At 42.2% G+C, this 17,704-nt stretch overlaps 1 protein-coding gene across 1 annotated transcript in view; it reads right to left on the bottom strand.

Moving 5' to 3' along the window:
• LNPK (lunapark, ER junction formation factor) overlaps positions 1 to 17,704 on the bottom strand; it is a gene marked incomplete at its 5' end in the record, with an annotated part of 54,877 nt that overhangs the window by 22,490 nt on the left and 14,683 nt on the right. The window contains 6 exons of the mRNA XM_018572256.1: positions 626 to 686; positions 4,515 to 4,598; positions 8,977 to 9,017; positions 10,540 to 10,598; positions 13,833 to 14,020; positions 16,152 to 16,263. Coding sequence (XP_018427758.1) covers positions 626 to 686; positions 4,515 to 4,598; positions 8,977 to 9,017; positions 10,540 to 10,598; positions 13,833 to 14,020; positions 16,152 to 16,263 — 545 coding nt within the window. The remainder of the gene's footprint in view (positions 1 to 625; positions 687 to 4,514; positions 4,599 to 8,976; positions 9,018 to 10,539; positions 10,599 to 13,832; positions 14,021 to 16,151; positions 16,264 to 17,704) is intronic.

Genomic DNA, 17,704 nt, shown 5'->3' with positions numbered 1-17,704 from the left:
GCCACGGAGGGGGGGGGAGGGGGGGCACACGTCACGGGACCTCATACAAGCGATCCACCGGCTCGCTTGTATATTAACGGGCATCGCTGCCTGTTTTCAGATAACAGGCATTTCCCGCTCGTGTAGACACGCCCAGTTACATCCAAGAAGCTTCCGTCCGGCCGTGTATACACAACGGCTGGCCGGGAGGTAGTTAAAGAGAAATTTTAATTACCTATACTCTTGTACACTTTATCACAGATGTTTAAGTTCACATCTAAACAAAAATAATCTGCTCTAAGTGGACAGTTGAGCTACCTTCCAGTTTCTTAAATATATCTCAGACTTCAATGAAGAGCTTTACCTGTCGGACTATGTGTTTTCTCTACCACCCCCCATAGAATTAATGAAGGTGCTACTGACCCAGCCAAATTACCAAGTTATATGTTTAGCCTACAGTATGAAAAAAGGTAGTAAGTGGAAAACACAAACTCTGGTTGTGGTAGCTTTCAAATGGAGTAATAAAGAGATGCATTTCCTTTAGCAATGCAAGATTGTTTTTTGTGTTAACAGATTACATAAAATGTACTACCAGAACATACTTTAAGGTTATTTCAGATAGTTTACAAATTGATAAATGCAGTACCTTGGCCCGGTCTTGGAGTATGAGGGGAAGAAGCAGCAGCCGCAGCAATGATCTCAAGCTCCTGATAGAAAAAAAAAAAAAAGTCAGATGGCTGCCCAAAATCAGAAATGTAACTCTAAAATGACTAAATTACCAGAGTGCAAGCCAGAATACACCGCAGGCTAAAGACGACAGGCTAAACATTTATATATAATTAGGGGGTGCATTTGGCAAGTGTAGGAGTGTGGACAGGGGGTGTCGCAATATGTACCAATACCATACCTGTCTTGAGTAGCAGGCCAGCATCAGCACATGGCCTACAATAGCTCAGTATATAGTAATAGCTCAGACTGCTAGATTTAGCAGTCTTCATTTACATTGAAGACTCCACAAACAAATATGATCCAGTGTAAAGCTGCCGTGAATCAAGGTCATATAACCACAAATTGTAGCAATGCAGGTACTTTTTTTACACTGAGCAGGTAAGTTAGTTAAAGCAGAACTCCAGGATGCACATCACTTTATATTTAAGCTTTTGTTGTATTCCTTGGTTTTAGCTGCCAGTGATGTCACATCCTTCTATTATTAGATCAGTCCATCCTGCAGCCAGTGGGAGGATCTAGTTAACCAGTGTGTCATATCCTGTCAGTCTAGAACAGTGGTTCTCAAACTCTAAAATCAGGACCCACATTTGTCCTTGGTCATTAAGTCGCGACCCGAGTTACACTGCAATGGAGTGCACTGCATTGCAGTACGAGGTGTTCGGGTGCAGGCAATCGGACTGAGTGGGAGGTGCGTTTGAGGTGTCATTCAAATTAAATGGCAATGCAACACAATTCCTTCTTTTCACACCACAAAATGCAGTAGGTGCGAGTACGTGGTACAGTGCATTAATCACATAGGACTGTGCGATTAACTGTACTAGTGTGAACGGACCCTCAAAAACACGGACGGACACACACACACACACACACACACACACACACTTCAAGATCCACCCAGTCTCCCTACCTTAAGAGAACAGGAGTGGATTCTCAGCTTGGGGTCAAGTGTGGGCTGCTGTGCTGGAGTTCCGTCCATATGTGCATTGCTAGAGGCGCCGTGAGCCAGAATGTGATGTCACTCCGGTCCAGGCACCTCTATAGGACACAAGAGGCAATGCAATGTACGTATAGACGGAGCTCACTTATGGCCATACTTCCAGTCCACCCCACCCCTCCTCAAGCTAACATGCAGGGCTGGGCAGCATATTTTGAATGGCTGCTCATCGCGAGAATTGACAGTGCTGCGCTAGAAAAGTGGAAAGCATGTGGCGAACCACTGAAAATGGGGTAGCGACCCACTTTTGGGGTCATGACCCACCAGTTGAGAACCAAGGGTCTAGAGGATATGTTATCCGCACACCATTCTGCTTTGGAATACCATCTTTATTCGTATTCCTTTAGCATGACATGTGAATGTTCTGGCATAGAGAGCAGATGGCATCTCCCTTGAGGCAATATGAAATAGAGGAAGTGGGAGACGTGTATAGGAGCTGAGGGTAGAGATGGAAAGAGCTACAAAGTACTATATGCTCCGTTGACTTTTGTTTTTTTTGGGTTTTTTTGCCAAGTGCAGACACAGGGAATAGATACATTACAGGTGCCTCTGCATGGCGAATTGCCCTGCTTTCAAGTCATCTTTCCTTCTCCTAACAGTCCAGCAGGGCATCTGGCTGTGTGGAATAGTGATGTTCAATTCAAGAACAATTTATTCTTTTGAATTAATTATTTTCAGTGAACTGGATGAAATAATTCATCTGACCAACTGATAACAGATTTAGTTGAAATGGTTCAGTGTTGAATAGGAAAGCAGCTCTGATATGATCCTAGAGAGAGGTCGGCTTCTGCCAGCCCTTCAACCAATCAGCCAGCTAACAGTACACAAAGAATCAGAACTTACAACAGTTTTGAGTCAATAGTACACTGAATTAAAAGGAGATAAGAGATGATGCAGTCTGGATGAGAGGAGATCCTCATTTAGATTGATACTTTAACCTTTTAGGTTGAGTCAGTTCCTGAGCTTGTTCACTTGCTTGTCAGCAGGCTCAACAAGTGAACCAATTAATTAATGTGAAAGATCTGAACTTCCCATCACTAGTGAGGGATAGCAGTGTGCTTTACACAGAGTTCCAGTAGGCAGTTTGATACTGCCTATACAACATCCCCTGCCCTTGATCACGATACTGCCTAAATTGAATTCCTTGCCCTTGATCATGTACCTGAAGATCCCAGGAGGCAATTGGGATTAAAGTCTCCTCAAGCAGCAAAGTCGGTGGATATTTTTACTAGAAGCCACACAAGCCCCTGGTTTAAATGTAGTTTGCAAGTTTCAAACCCTTCCTTTAAAATACACCATTAAACAACCTAATATTTTATTACTTTCCTTTATGGTGATTTTGAATACTAGGGAGGCACAGATACTTTTTGAGTACCAGTGCAGATACTTGGCATTTTCATGCAAACTACCAGGGTTGCAGCAGTTGCAGCTTGGACCTGGCTCTGGCACTCCACCACTGTCCTGAAATCATTAGTCTGTATTGTTTTAGAAAAACTGTCACATGACAAACAAAAATGTATCAGTACTCTACTTGTAAGTACTCGGCAAGTACCAGTACTTGTACTCACAAAACTGGTATCTGTGCATCACTTTATATTCGTACATTAAAACAGAGATGTACAAATCCCAGGAGCTCCGTGTGCTCCTTACAAATGACAGCTGCCTCCTAATTTTTGAATTTTTCTCTAGTGTAGTCTTGGAGCTGGAATGTATCGGTACATGTACTCGTACCGAGTACTGTACTTGGTATCTGTGCAACCCTATTGAATACCATCATCCTTGGATGTGGTGTCACTGGTCATATTCAGACTTTTACATTGTCCTACACCATGCTAGAGAAAGCAAATCCCCTTACTTTGCACTCTGAAATTGAAAGGTTTTTTTTCCCAGTAACTTTCTAAACACAAAGCAAACCTTGTAACAAATAATTTGAAAACATGCACAACCAGCTTGAAGGTTGACTATTTTTCCCCTCAGCAAAAAAAAAAAAAAAAGTTACTGTAATCTTTCTAGTTGAATGCATTAATTTCTATACATTACTGAGGACCTAAACTGGATCTCTAGCAACATAGACTGCAATTAAACTTCCACTCATCCAAAATAAATATATGGAAAAATGGAAATACTGTAAGTAAATCTGAATAGAGTAGCATTCAAAAAGAAACATTATCTGACTCTGATTACAATTTTAACAATGGCTAGCCTAGGATAGTCTACTGTCACATGAACCCAACGGTCCAAATCTATGGTACACCCAAAAAAATAGGCATACACCTAGGAGGAGATCAAAAACAATGGTAACAGTTTATTCTCTAACTGATAGTTTCATAAAGTGAAACTTTTCATGTGACTTGATCATCCCCTCTTTATTAAGAAGAAAGCAGTAAACCATGTCTGTGCTGCTTTCGTCTGTTGGACGACACACACACACACACACACACACACACACATTATACCAACAAACATCTTCCCCCATCTGCTTATGGCAAGTTTAACTCCACAGCAACCAAACTCAAGGCTCCAGCAATAACCTCAAAAACATACTGAATCTGAATGCTACTGTGTGGGGCCATGGAAGAGTTTAACTAGAAAGAAATGGATAACAAATGAGGACATACACTTTTTTTTTTAACAGAGGTTTTCCTGCCCAGTTTATTGTTGAAAGCCCCAACCGGTTTCAAACAAGTAAAAATACAGTCGAGTATCAGTAAGTCAGCCATGCCAAAACTCACCAATTTATTCAAATTATATCAAAGATGACAAAATGCTTCTTACAGCACAACTGAATTGTTTGCATATTATATATGCTTACCTTGGCCTTCTTTGAGTCTGGATCAAACCTTTCCAGAATCTGCTTAGCCGTCTTGTAAGTTTCTTTCTCCATCACTTCTTCAAGCTGCAATTGAACATTACAAACGAGAATAAAAAAATAAAATACATGTTTGTTAAATATAAAATCTCTTGAGAAAAATCAAGAAAATGCAAAATGTCAGCCATTATGCAACATGGACAACTTCACAAAGTAGATTCTTTCAAAAGGAGGAAGGTCAATACAAGGCAGCATGTACAGTTTTTGCATACAGAAGGAAAATATTCCAAAAACATGATGCCACTTATTTTCAAAGTAATGCACGGGAACATAACTGAAGTTATTACTCAGTCTGGTCTGATACCTATTGCCTTTTCCAGAGAGGACAGATACTGAGGCAAGGGGGGAGAGATGCATCAGACTTAAGCTGACCATAGAGATTATCTGAAGATTTTCTATGGTCAGATGGAAAAAGTAAAACAGATTCCTCCACCTACGCTAAAAACTGTGTGGATGGAGGAATCTCCCACTGGGCCAAGTTTCAGTATCTTGTTAAGCGAGCTTGGCTGCGCGGGAGTCTTACCAGGGGTCCCAGAGGCGGGCAGCGTGCGGTCAGGAAGGAGCCGGAGGAGATGTGCGGGCCAATGCCTGTTTACAGGCACCCGCATCTCAAAGAAACTGATGCAGCTGCCTGAGGTTCATGCTTGCTGGGGACCTCAGGCAACCACATCTTGGCCTGACACCTGAAAACAAGACTCCAAAACCAGACAGTCCGGGTATACCCGGAACGGGTGGCAACCCTAAGCTCTGACCCACCCTCCCCCAGAATCTCAATATTAGAGGAAATGCCCGACACTGAAGAATCATCACTTCTCCAAATGCAAATAGTGCTAAAATTAAGCCTTCGAGGGAAGCCCAAATTTTATGACTCCAAAGGTGCTCTGAGAAAATATGTAAATGGATGGGGAAGTTTAGTAAAATGTATGCTTAAAATTGATCATGTGTATACAGAACCAAGTTGTTAATATTGGTTGCAGATCTTTTCTAAAAGAATCACAGTAAAACAAATTGCATTAAATGCACTTCCCAAAGCCAAATCAACTTTGCCTCTGCTCAAAACTGTCAAGTATAGGTAATCTATTAGCAGAAATAATGAGTGCTTAACAGCCACCTCACGTAACACTTAGCAGCACTTATTTCCCATATCTTCTACTACTTGAGCTCTTAAAAAAGAAAGGATAGAAATGTATCGCTGGTATTTAACAGCTTTATTGCAAGGAAACAGCAAATGTTGCTAATTGTTTACATATAATGAGGAGAATAATTACATGCAGCAACTTCAATAATGGAATCTGCAAAAATCTATCAGCCATCATTATCGGAAGTTATTAGACATGACAGCAAATGACAGGCAATTCCTCAGATTTATTTCCTTGTACCATTTAATGCTATTAATTTAAAGAAGGTCGTTAGCCAAGCGCTTTGCTGAATAAAGTCTCGGTGCCAATTAACTGCTGTCAGCATCGATTGTAGATTATTTATTAGCAGAAGCAATTAGCTTGCTCCAAATGCTGTGAAAACTCAATAAGAGGAAAACATTTCGGAAACTTGCTTGCTTGTCTTTAAAGGTTAAAGCTTCATTTTCCATTAGGGCTGAAAAATCATTACTTCATTTCCTTTTGCTAGACTCATTGAAGCAGTGCTTGGAGCTCTGGCACCCCAGTATGCAACTGCAAAACAATCTGCACATGTAAATTTCTTTAAAGACTACGCCTAAATCTAGTGGATAAAAAGGGAACCAGTAAGAATGAACCTCACAGCACAGGCTCCCATACAGCAATGGATGGCCAACTTTCTGGTAAACGGGTGCTTAAAGCAGAAGTTCCCTAAATGAAAAAAATGCTATGAGGTAGACTAGTTAGGGAAGAAAATGCAGTCTCCTCTTTTTAGCAGTCTTTATTTTCCGTACAATACCCCGGGTGCATGGTTAATTTCCGGCATTTAAAAGATGTGGAAAATGGAGCCCTGTGCTAATTTAATGCCAACACACAGGCAGGAGAGAGAAAATACCCATTTCCTTGCTTTGTTAGCTGGTTGGATGAGTAAGGAGTCACTACCTCACTGATTGAAGCACACTGGAGTGCCCAAATTTGTTTATTTTCACAAAATGATCATGTGACTGATCTACAAGAGGATATTTTGTGAAACACTTAATTTCAAGAGATACCATTTATAATGGTCTTGATTTAAACGATGGCAGATAGCATTTAGATTGTAATGGTTCTAATAACGAACGAAGGGATCATTGGTAGTGATATTTAATTTTGAGCAGTCTATTTTATCTGTCACTGGGTGTTTTTTGCACCTTGAATAGTGCAGTTTGCATTGAGCAAATATTCTTTAACCCTTTCGCTGCCAAGCCCTCCGGAACATTTTTCAAATCAGCTGGCCAAGCCATTTTTGAATTTTCTGCAATTTTTTACCTATTGATTTGATTTTTTCATCCAAGTTACACACCTACATGGCTAGCCTCAAAAGCAGAACTAAAGAGTCAGAAGCTGATGAAATATTTAATTCAACAACCCTTTTAAGTGATTGTTACTCTAGTAACCAAATCATCACATTTTCATACTGGCTGCAGCTGACAGTCTTAGTTCAGAAGTGGAAAGGGAGTAATAACCAGGAATGTACTGCATTCAACGTGTGCCTTAGGACTATTTGCCTTATATAATTAAAGGGCCACTCTGGTCTAACAGAAATGCAGAATACACATTTAAAATAAAGGAGCAATGGAAGTATAAATACAATCAATTAACATGTTTATCCCATGTAGCAGCAATCAGTAATATGTATTCCAGTAACACTAAACAAAAAATAGAATACAGGTGAAACTCGAATAATTAGAATATCGTTCAAAAGTAATTGCAGTAAGTTCTGCAAAAGGGGCCCAAACCAAGTACTGAGTACATATGCATACTTGTACTTTTCAGAGGTCCGATATTGTTCTATGTACAATCCTTGTTTTATTGATTGCATGTAATAATCTACTTTTTTGAGGTTGTGGATTTGGGGTTCTTGGGGTTTTCATGAGCTGTAAGCCATAATCATCACAATGATGACAAATCACGGTTTGAACTATCTCACTTTGCATGTAATGAGTCTATCTCATATATTAGTTTCACCTTTTAAGTTGCATTAGTGAAATAAATGAACTTTGCACGATATTCTAATTATTCGAGTTTCACCTGTATATGTAAGCAAAGCTTTTCTTTAGTTTCTTCATTGGAGCACCAAAACAGGAAATGTGATCAACAACAAAAATGTGAAATGCCTGCCCTTAAAATATCCAATGTGATGCATCGACAGCCTGTTAAAAATGATTGAGCTACCTCAACACAATGCACGGCAACAGTCTGAATGAGTAGAAACGACCGTTTCTGCTGTGCGGTCGCACGTCTTTTGTCTAAGGAGCATGTTAGAAAACCAGCCGAGAATTGTACGATTTTCGGCTGGTTTGAACAGTGCTTGGGAGACAAATGCCGAACGGGCCGGTGTGCGCACGCGCACACTGCCCGTTCAGCATTGCGGTCATCGGAAGCCCACCCCTCAGGGGGGCGGGCTTGCGATGATCGAGAGTGCGATCTGCCTGTCCAAGATGGGCAGATCGTACGTTTTTTTTTTATCACTTTACAACCATCGCAAGACTAAGGTCTTGCGATGGTTGTACAGTGTATGGCCACCTTAACACTACCCCTCACACCAGTTAAAAATAAGCAATCCATCATTTACATGCTCATCAGCCCTGCATGGAGATCCTCTGCGTTGATGAATCTGTGCCTTGGCAAACAAGTCTATCTATCCAGCACATCCTCATTTCAGTGTGGTAGGGGTCCCCATTCAAAATTATGCTAACAAGCATGTTCAAAGGTAAACGTGAGATGACCCTGAAAAGAAGTCTGCATTGCAAACAAAATGCAGCATCAACTAAAAACATATGTTATATGACCCTTACTGCTCAGTCAGAGTGCATCCAGGGCCGTGCATAAATGTAAAGCACTGATGTGCGGAAAGATCTGTACAGCCTCTGCATCTTTCAGTCTCTGTACAGAACACCTGAGACTCCAGAGTACAAACTCATGCATGGCCCTCTGTGGCAGTAAGAATAGGCCCTCAATAGTGGTCCAACAATGAACATGCAAGCGAACATGTAAAAAAAAAAAAGAAGATGTGCCTACACTGAGGGATAAAACTACCATCTCCCAATACCACACTATTTTATACTTTTTGTTAGATTCCATGTTGTGTAGATGTGGCCAAAAAAGAAGTAAAGTTGGGGGTGGGTTAAATACAGCCCTAAACATGTGGCAGGTACACCTGAAGCATAGCTGCAGCTGGAATAAATGTGGTAAATAACCTTAAATAAAGCTAATAAGATAGGAAAGACAAGACAAAAACATCTACTTACAATCTTCTTCTTCTTTGCTCTTAACTCTTCCAGTGCCTCATCTGCAAAAAACAAAAGACTACCAATGAATTGTCCAATTAGAACAGATTAACTTATAACTGAGAGCACTGGTTGTCAACTTACAGAGTATAAGGCAAAAGGAAGGAACATAAATCACTAACTAATGCTGGAGCAGTGATTCTCAACCTGTGTAACCCCCAGACCCACATTTGTCGTTGGCCATTAAGTCGTGACCCAAGTCGTGCTGCAATGGAACGCATGGCATTGCTGTACAGTGCATTCCGGTGTGGGCAATTGAAATGCGGTAGGGAGGTGGTTGTGGGAGGTTGCGTGGTACAGTGCAATATTTACACAGGACTGTTCGATTAACGTACTGCACTAGTGTGAACTGGCCCTCAAAAAAAACACACACACAATGTCAGACAGTCTCAACCACACATACACACTGCAAAATAATGTTTTGTTTCTTTTTTTAAGATCCACCCAGTGTCCCTACCTTACGAGAACTGTAGTGAATCCTCAGCCTGGGGGTCCAGTGTGGACTGCTGTGCTGTGACGGAGCTCCTTCCATATTTGCATTGCTTGTACAGCTCCCTTACCATTCCCTGTAGAGGTGCCAGAATGTGACGTCACTCCAGTCCAGGCACCTCCACAAGACATGCAAGGGAGCTGTAAGCAATACATGTATGGAAGGCACTCCCTCGCGGCCATAGCCCTAGCCCACCCCACTTCAAGCTGACACTTGGTGCTGGGCAGCATACTTTAAATGGCAGCTAGGTGTGAGAACTGACAATGCTGCGTTAGGGGGAGGCTGAGGAGAAAAGTGGAAGGCATGCGGCGACCCACTGAACATGAGGTCGCGACCCGCTTTTGGGTCACGACCCACCAGTTGAGAACCAAGGTGCTAGAGGACTCTGAGACTAAAGACATACTAGATGAAATAATGAGGACATGCTGCAGAAGACACTTAGAAACTGGGGACATGTTACATGAGGCTAATCATCACGGTTACCACCCATTTACAAATCATTGCTCCCACTTTACTACAGACTGCTGGGGTCAAGGGCCACATAAGTATCAAAGGAGTGGCAGTTTGAGCACCAGGGAATTAGGAGTGTGTAGAAAAATAGATAAAGCATTTATCAAGCATAGAATTCCCTTTAGAAATTACAAGGTACCTGCCAAATAGCTTAAAGTAATCCCACCCCAGTATGTTACTGACCAACAGCAAGTACAGGTGTGGTAACATAGGAAGAAACACAAGATGGATTCAAACTTGCCATTTTTGTGCATTAACGCATGTGTTTTGTGTCATGCGTTAATGATGAATGGACCAAAATGACTACCAAGGCACCAACTGGCTCTGTGCAGGCACAGCCAAAGAAAGGATCTTCATGCCGAAACATCTGAAGGTAACACTCACATGCTGACTCTTAAGCTTCACCCACCGTTTTGTTTCAGCTATAGAAGATTAAAAAGGTGCCCCCCCATCAGATTAAAAGACAGTAAGGCTTTGTATTGAATTTAATATGCAACTAACATGGAGGGAAAACAAATACTTACTATTTCTTTTGGTACGTTTGGAGAACCATACAATGAGAACCGTTCTTGCTGCCCATATTCTGTTTAAAATGAAGGTCTAATAATTATTCAGTTCTTAGTAATCAGTAATCAAAGTATTCACTAAATGGACAAGATATTTCTTAACCCTTTTGTTTCATATCCCATTTCCTGTTAGCTTAAAACATCAGATCATGCTGCAGTGACATCAGTACATTCAGTGTCACTATTCCCCAACAAGCATGCAAATCAGGCATCCCAAATTCTTTATGTAGGTCTGTTCTGGGTCCGAGACGTACAAAACTGAAGCCAAAAGAAAAAGATTTATTTATTTATTTTTTTACAAGTCAGCAATTTCTCAGTATGTGTTCCCCATTAGGTTTAATATCGCAGAGAATCCGGGCCACATATACAAATATATATAGGCTGCTGAAATTTTCAAATGCATCCTAATAGTTTCATTCTCTGAAACTGGGAGTGCAGTCATTAAGTAAATCAGCTGATCTCCTAAATTTGTTCCTTCGTTACATTAAGATCAATGGAAGCCAATAGAGCCCATGGGGTCTCTGTTTGCCACCACTGCAGATAGCTAGAAAGTGCACACAGAGCTTACCCTTTGTTTATTTAAATGTTGGCTGTTAAAAGCTTAGAGAGCCCACGAACACTGAAGCACATTACCCGATAACTCCTTTTCCAGGAATCCTCCAGGACAGCTGACTACAGATGGCTCCACCCACCTTTAGGAAAGACTAGAGAATTTCAAAGGGCTCCAAGGAGCCAGTAACTTCAGTAGTAGCAAGAGAACTGCACTTTTACTAAGGTTTAATGAAACAGAAAACCACAAGGGAGGGAACTCCTGTAGGATCCCTGGAAAAAGGAGTTATCCAGTAACAACTTAGGTTGTCTTGGATGGCGGATTGAAGAAAGCAACATGATGTAACCTAGGCTGAACTACTGCTTAAAAGCACTAGCCCCCTGACAGTTTTCTCCTGGCCATGGCATGTCACTATGGTAGTATGTCACAAAAGTGTTAAAGCTTGTCCCTGTGGCTGCTCCTCCACTGAGGCACTGGCCCTCAGCATGTAGACAGAGACCTTGTGAAATTCAGAGTTAGGACTTACCGGTAACTCTATTTCCATTAGTCTTCCAGGACATGTGTAATCCTCAGGTGACAGGCTGACCTGCCCAGGCATAGGCCATTAAAACAGCTATGCAGAGCTATCATTCTAAGGAGGTTTGTGTGCCCTTACACCATCCACTTTCCATGTTTCTCAGTTCATGGGAAAGATTAAACAACCCCCCTAAGGCAGAGCAGTACACCGCCACCTGTTGAATTCGCAAGCAATGAACAGGACACAGAATCTCCCCCATATGAGAGCTCACCTGGCTAGGAAACATGCAAGGGCCAGTCTTAGTACAGGGGGAAAAATGCCCCAGGAGTCCCAGAGGCCTACCATACACTGTTAAAGGTTTGGTAGTCTACTTTTTGCTGGTCTACCCTCATAATACACAGACAGCATCCTTTGTCTGGTGAAAGGATCAAAATTCTATGTGATATTCTGTGGGAAGAACCCTGACCCTTTTGAAGTCTGGTTTGGATCAACTTTTGGACCTGGGTATCATTGAGGGATATTTCTCAGTGCTTGTGGTCTTATCCAAAGTCTAGTGTTGTAGAGACAACCAAAACGCTCGATGCTCCAGAACACTGTGCAGAAGATGCGATTCCAATAGCAACCAAGTGCCCAGCACTGACCAGGTGTCTAGGACCTCTCCAGAGCCTGGAGCTGGCATCCGATGTGAGGATCGCTTAACTCAATGCCAGGTCTGGATTCCTGGGCCCCCAGGCCAGAAAAGCCTGGGTCTGAATATCAGACGAGTCATTGTGTAGAGACTAACCCAAGCTGTCCCATGATGAGAAAATTTCAAATGCAGGGCTGGAGTGGAGCTAAACAAATGGGACTGCCTTGAAGGAGGCCCAGCATTCTTAAGCAGAGTCGCAAGAGTCATGCAGCTCCCAGACTGTGGCTCCCTAGGTTCTGACGAAGAGGACATTGCCCCAGAAACAAGCTGTCAGAGTCTGCCATGCTAGTAACAGGATGTTCGCTCCAGACTGCATGTCTTTGATGTGATTGTCTTCTGATGTTCTCACAGTGCAGATACACTTCTGCAACTACAAGCTTTCTTAACGCCGGCTGTTTGCGAGTACATTTCTTGCTTTTAACATTTCCACTAGAGAAGCGCCGCTGTTCTTTTGTTCCCTATGTGCTAGAGCTTAAGACACTGTTAAAAGTGCTGCCCTTCTGTGAAAAGTCGTGGTGTCTATACCAATATGGAAGACGAACTTTGGCGCCAGTGACATTGTTGATTGACTTTTGTGATTGGTGCAGAACATAGCTGTACCTTTTCGTTTGGTACAATCCATACTCTTCACATCACATAGTTGGCCTGAGCAGAATAACCCATCAACAGGAAGTTGTCCTGAAATTCCATGTGGAAAAAGCCCGGCAACGTCGCAAAGGCTATCACTAGGGCCAGTACCTTAGGGTAAACTGGCGTCTGGGTGTCAAGTCAAAAGATATGCATCCTTGAAGTCCAGGGGGACCAGGAAGGCGCCCTGATATAGGGAGGCTGTAAGGTCTGGTGGATTGTATGCAGAACCTTCGACCCGAGGGAAAAGCCCTAAAAACCTTTCCAAAAATGTAGGGACATGGGCATAACTGCTTGATCCAAAATAGCACCATGGAGATGAGCTTTTCTGGAGACACAGGCAGCAGAAGACATATGATGCTGCAAGACTATCATTATTCCCTGCAACTCAAAGCAAGATTAACGTGCCTTTGTTGAAAGCAAAACCCCAGAACAGCATAATCATAATTTCCTGCTTCCATTAAATATTCCCATATACTGAGAAACCAGACCACCCTACATGTCCTTTTATGGCCATCAGTCTGGGCTGCAACAGATCTAAAAAATTACATGGGGCCAAAATCCCACATGGTAAGAGAGTCAAAAGTTTAAAGGTGAGTTCTGCATACACCAAAAGATGCATTTTATCATCAGGCTGCACAATATCCAAGCAGATATTAGTTGGGAAAGCCCAGAGCATACAAGGGTTTATTAATCGGCAGAGAAGATAAAACACTTTCTTGGCTAAACTGACCTCTGTATATACGATGAAATTTAAACTTTCCATTTGCAATGCAAACGGAATACCTTCCCCCCCACCCCCCTTCAGTAAAAATACCTATTTGCCATTGGTGATTTGTCCATGCAAAAACCATGAAATACAAACTTACAATGCGGGAAAAAGCAGAAATGGAACTAAAACCAGGAGTTTTGCTGGCAATCCATCAGGAAGATACCACTTGTAAACAACCAAAAAAGTCACCAGGTACAAAATGATGGAATACAGAAGCAGATTTCCAACCCAAATCTTCCTCAGCTTCTGGTTTTTATCCTGGAACTCTTCCAGAGACTGAATCTCCTAAAAAAGGTAAGATTTTAAACATTAAAAATCATTACAACATGTAATAATGCAAAACACAATCTTGCACTGTGACTACAAAATCATTTTTTTAAAGAGACAGAACGATCATTGGCTCACAAAAGAAATAGCAGCACAGACTCAGATGTTAAAGAATAAAACGATAAACATCCTTTGGCTACACAAAAACATTAATTTTACTTAAGGTCCCTAATTTGAAGTTTGCCTTTATATTTTGGAGAGCTGTGCTACACTTTAGATATTACATGGCAATGCACAAAGGAAATCTGTGCTTTGAAGTACAGAGGCTACCGTTCCTTAAATCGGCCTTTAAAAATAAAATGGTTATACTGATTTATCATCAAATAACTTCTGGACTTAGCCATCGATATAAAAATAAATAAATATGCAGATTAGGTATACCAACTTCACTCTGACATACTATACTTGTACAGGGTCACAGATATCCAAGCAAATAGTATTTTTAGGACAGCAAGGTAACATATTTCTAACACAGGTTTCCTTTAAGATGAGAGCAAAAAATCGGTTTACATTTTGACAGGCCTGGGAAAAATAGCACCATTTATCCAAACCCAGTTTGATGCTCCCTCAAATCAGTGAAGTGCTATTGAGAGTATCTAACATTTATCAGGAGCAGGGGAAAACGGTGAGGTTTTTTTTTTTTTTTAATCATTGGTATGTCTTCATTTCAAGTCACCTCATTCAGCTCCCTAATAATTTTTTTTGTAAAGCCAATACACATAAAATTGTATTCTGTTAGTGCAAGGGAAACAGGACAGATCCAGCATTGACCTGCTCAATGACAGAGTTCACAGGAAATTCTGTTGGCCTCAATTTGGGGAGCACTGCACAACACTCTTCTATAGGGCATTTTTATTGAGCAAGTTCACAAATCCATGGGCCAACGGATTTTATTAACAGGTTTGAGAGACATAAGATTTTACACTTCTGCTTTTTGACGTTGTGAACAAGGTTACTTTACAGTTTACTAAAATAGGTGCCAATTCTCTACATTAAACTTAAACTTCAAGCAAGCAGCTAAACAGACAGTAGAAAACATACAACGAACAGTTTTAAATGATCACAAAATGATTTGCAAAACATAACAGCAAGTCTTGGGATTCAAGAACCACTGCCAGGCAGCATAACCAGGTAATCGGCCTACAGTGCATGCATAGGATAGCTTTGTCAATACCATATCCCCAGCCCAGGTATTGCACAATAAAGGCTCAGCAGTACAGTGATGAGGTCACCATTCCCGTATACAGTCACAGCTTTTGACTGGCTCAGTGCAAGACCCAATTGTGCTTTCTGGCAGCTCTCCCTCCAAATAACAAGATCTGCCCAGGAGATGAATTACTCCTTTGGCACGTAAAATAGAATATTTGACTTACATGTAAAATAATTTTCTTTGAATACAATACAGTATGCCGGATCATTATTAACCATGAGTTCTACCACACCTTGAGGTAACTGGACTCCAGCAAAAAAGCTGCAAGGACAGCCCTGGTATAACCACTGCCACTCTCAGCAAGCCTCGGTTTTGTGTCAATAGAAGGGTGAAACTTGTGTCTCCTTAACGCCCGCCCCCGCCAAAAAAAAAAAAAGGCCAAAATGTCTCTTAATTACATAGTACAGGATACATGATCAGCCTTAACCATGAGATGTCCACAAGCATTCCAACCAATGGGAGGACAATAATGCAACCAAACATTAGCAGGCCCACACAGCAACAGGTCAAGAGAACTTGAAAATCCACCTAGCAATGGAGGAACGAGAAGGAAGACCCATACAGGGAACTTCTGGAAGGACAAAGAGGGAATTTACTTGTCAAAAAGAAAAAGATAGAGAGGTAGACTCTCACAGCATGCACTACATACAGACAGTGGATGCTGAGTGAGCAGAAAGCAGTCCAAAATAAAATAGCTAGGGCTAAAATTTGGCCCTGAAATGGTGCTTAAGGCCAATAGATCAGTCCCATAGGACCTGGGATTCAACAGCCAAGCCATTAAAGCTATGGACCAAGAAGCAGGATGGTGGACTGGCCCGTGTTAAAGAAGATCTGGATAGTCTGGAAGAATGAATGGAGAGCTTGCGTATGCCTAAATACAAGCTCCTGGGCCAGTTCAGTACCATAAGGATCACCAGGATGTCCTCCCATCTCGATCCTGCGGAGACTTGTCCGTCCTTTCTTCACCATCTCAGAGTGCCTGGATAGACACCTGGGGCAAACCAGAGACTGAGTCAGTCTTTCTCACACTGCCAGAATCTTAAGTTGCAATGGCCTGGAGTGAAACTGGGCATATGTTACTGCCTCGAACAAGGCCATCAGACCCAGAACCCTTCCTTGCAAAAACAAATAGTGGTACATTTCTTGGCCTAAATGGTCCGAGCCTGTGAGCTCAGGTACAAAAACGTTTGTCCTTGGGGAAAAAGAAGAAAAAAGAAGAAGAGTTAGGACCGGGTCTATGTCATTACAGTAGAAATAGTTTGCTTTAAAAAGAAAAAAAAAAATTACCAACATCGCACACACCCAAAATATATGGCCTTTACCATCTGAGCAGTTTTCTAATCAACCTGATGGCCACACAAGTCACTGTGGCAATGTTTGTATTTTAACTTGCAGCAACAGCTAGAAATTTTAGCTGAACAAAGGCTATATTTAGAACACTTGTTGCATTAATACAAAATGCTTAGAGTACATGACAGCATGCATTGATAATGAAGCAATTTAGATTGTATTTCCTCAAGAATTACCAAATGCAAGTTATTTTCATATTTGCAGGAAAACACTTGGTTATAACCAATATGTGAAATGTAGAGATCTCGAAATCTAGGTGCCCAAAGCAAGACAACCGAAAACCAGAGCTACTCAAATTAAACACTTAACTAAATAAACTAGGGATGCACCGATACAAGCATCGGTATCGGCGGCGATACCGAGTATTTGCATGAGTACTCGTGCAAATACTCGATACAAAAAACGAGTACCTGTGCCGCGTCCGCCATCTTCAGGGACCCGAATCCGCCGCACACAGGACCTCCATCGCGTCTTCAATGAAGCAAGATGGCCGCGAACTCCTCCTCCAAGTCCTCAGTCATCTGCTCCATTCTGACCTCTTCTCCCGCTGATTGGCCGATTGGATGATTGACAGGCTACCTCACCAGTCAGGAGTGACTGGTGAGGAAGCCTGTCATCATCCAATCGGTGGGAGAAGAGGTCAGAATGGAGCAGATTACTAGGCTGTGACACGGAGTGGCTGAAGCAGACGGAGAAGACGACACAGCAGGTTAGTACTGCCGCACCTCATGGGGCTGGGCACAAAAATGCTGTTTATCGGCATATATTTTTAAAAAAGAAAATAACTACCGTGTTTCCCCGAAAATAAGACAGTGTCTTATTTTTTTTTTGCAGGAAATAAGACACTAGGTCTTATTTTCGGGGGATGTCTTACCTGGCTGGGGAAGGAGTGGACGAGGTCCCAGAAGGCGGCGTGCTGTTGCCGGTCCCGGCGGATGTCGCTTCCATTGTGCGTCCAGGAGCTGCGGGCGGGAGCTGCGGCTGGCGTGTGGGCGGGGCAGGAGCTGCGTGCGGGAGCTGCGGCCGGTGGGCGTGCGTGTGGGCGGGGCAGGAGCTGTGGCCGGCTGGCGTGTGGGCGGGGC

This window comes from Nanorana parkeri, unplaced genomic scaffold (assembly GCF_000935625.1).
Source record: "Nanorana parkeri isolate BGI_ZX_2015 unplaced genomic scaffold, ASM93562v1 scaffold44, whole genome shotgun sequence".
In the NCBI taxonomy this organism is placed as follows: domain Eukaryota; kingdom Metazoa; phylum Chordata; class Amphibia; order Anura; family Dicroglossidae; genus Nanorana; species Nanorana parkeri.
The sequence above is the reverse complement of the archived record's forward strand: the minus strand, read 5'-3'. Positions and strand labels throughout refer to the sequence as shown.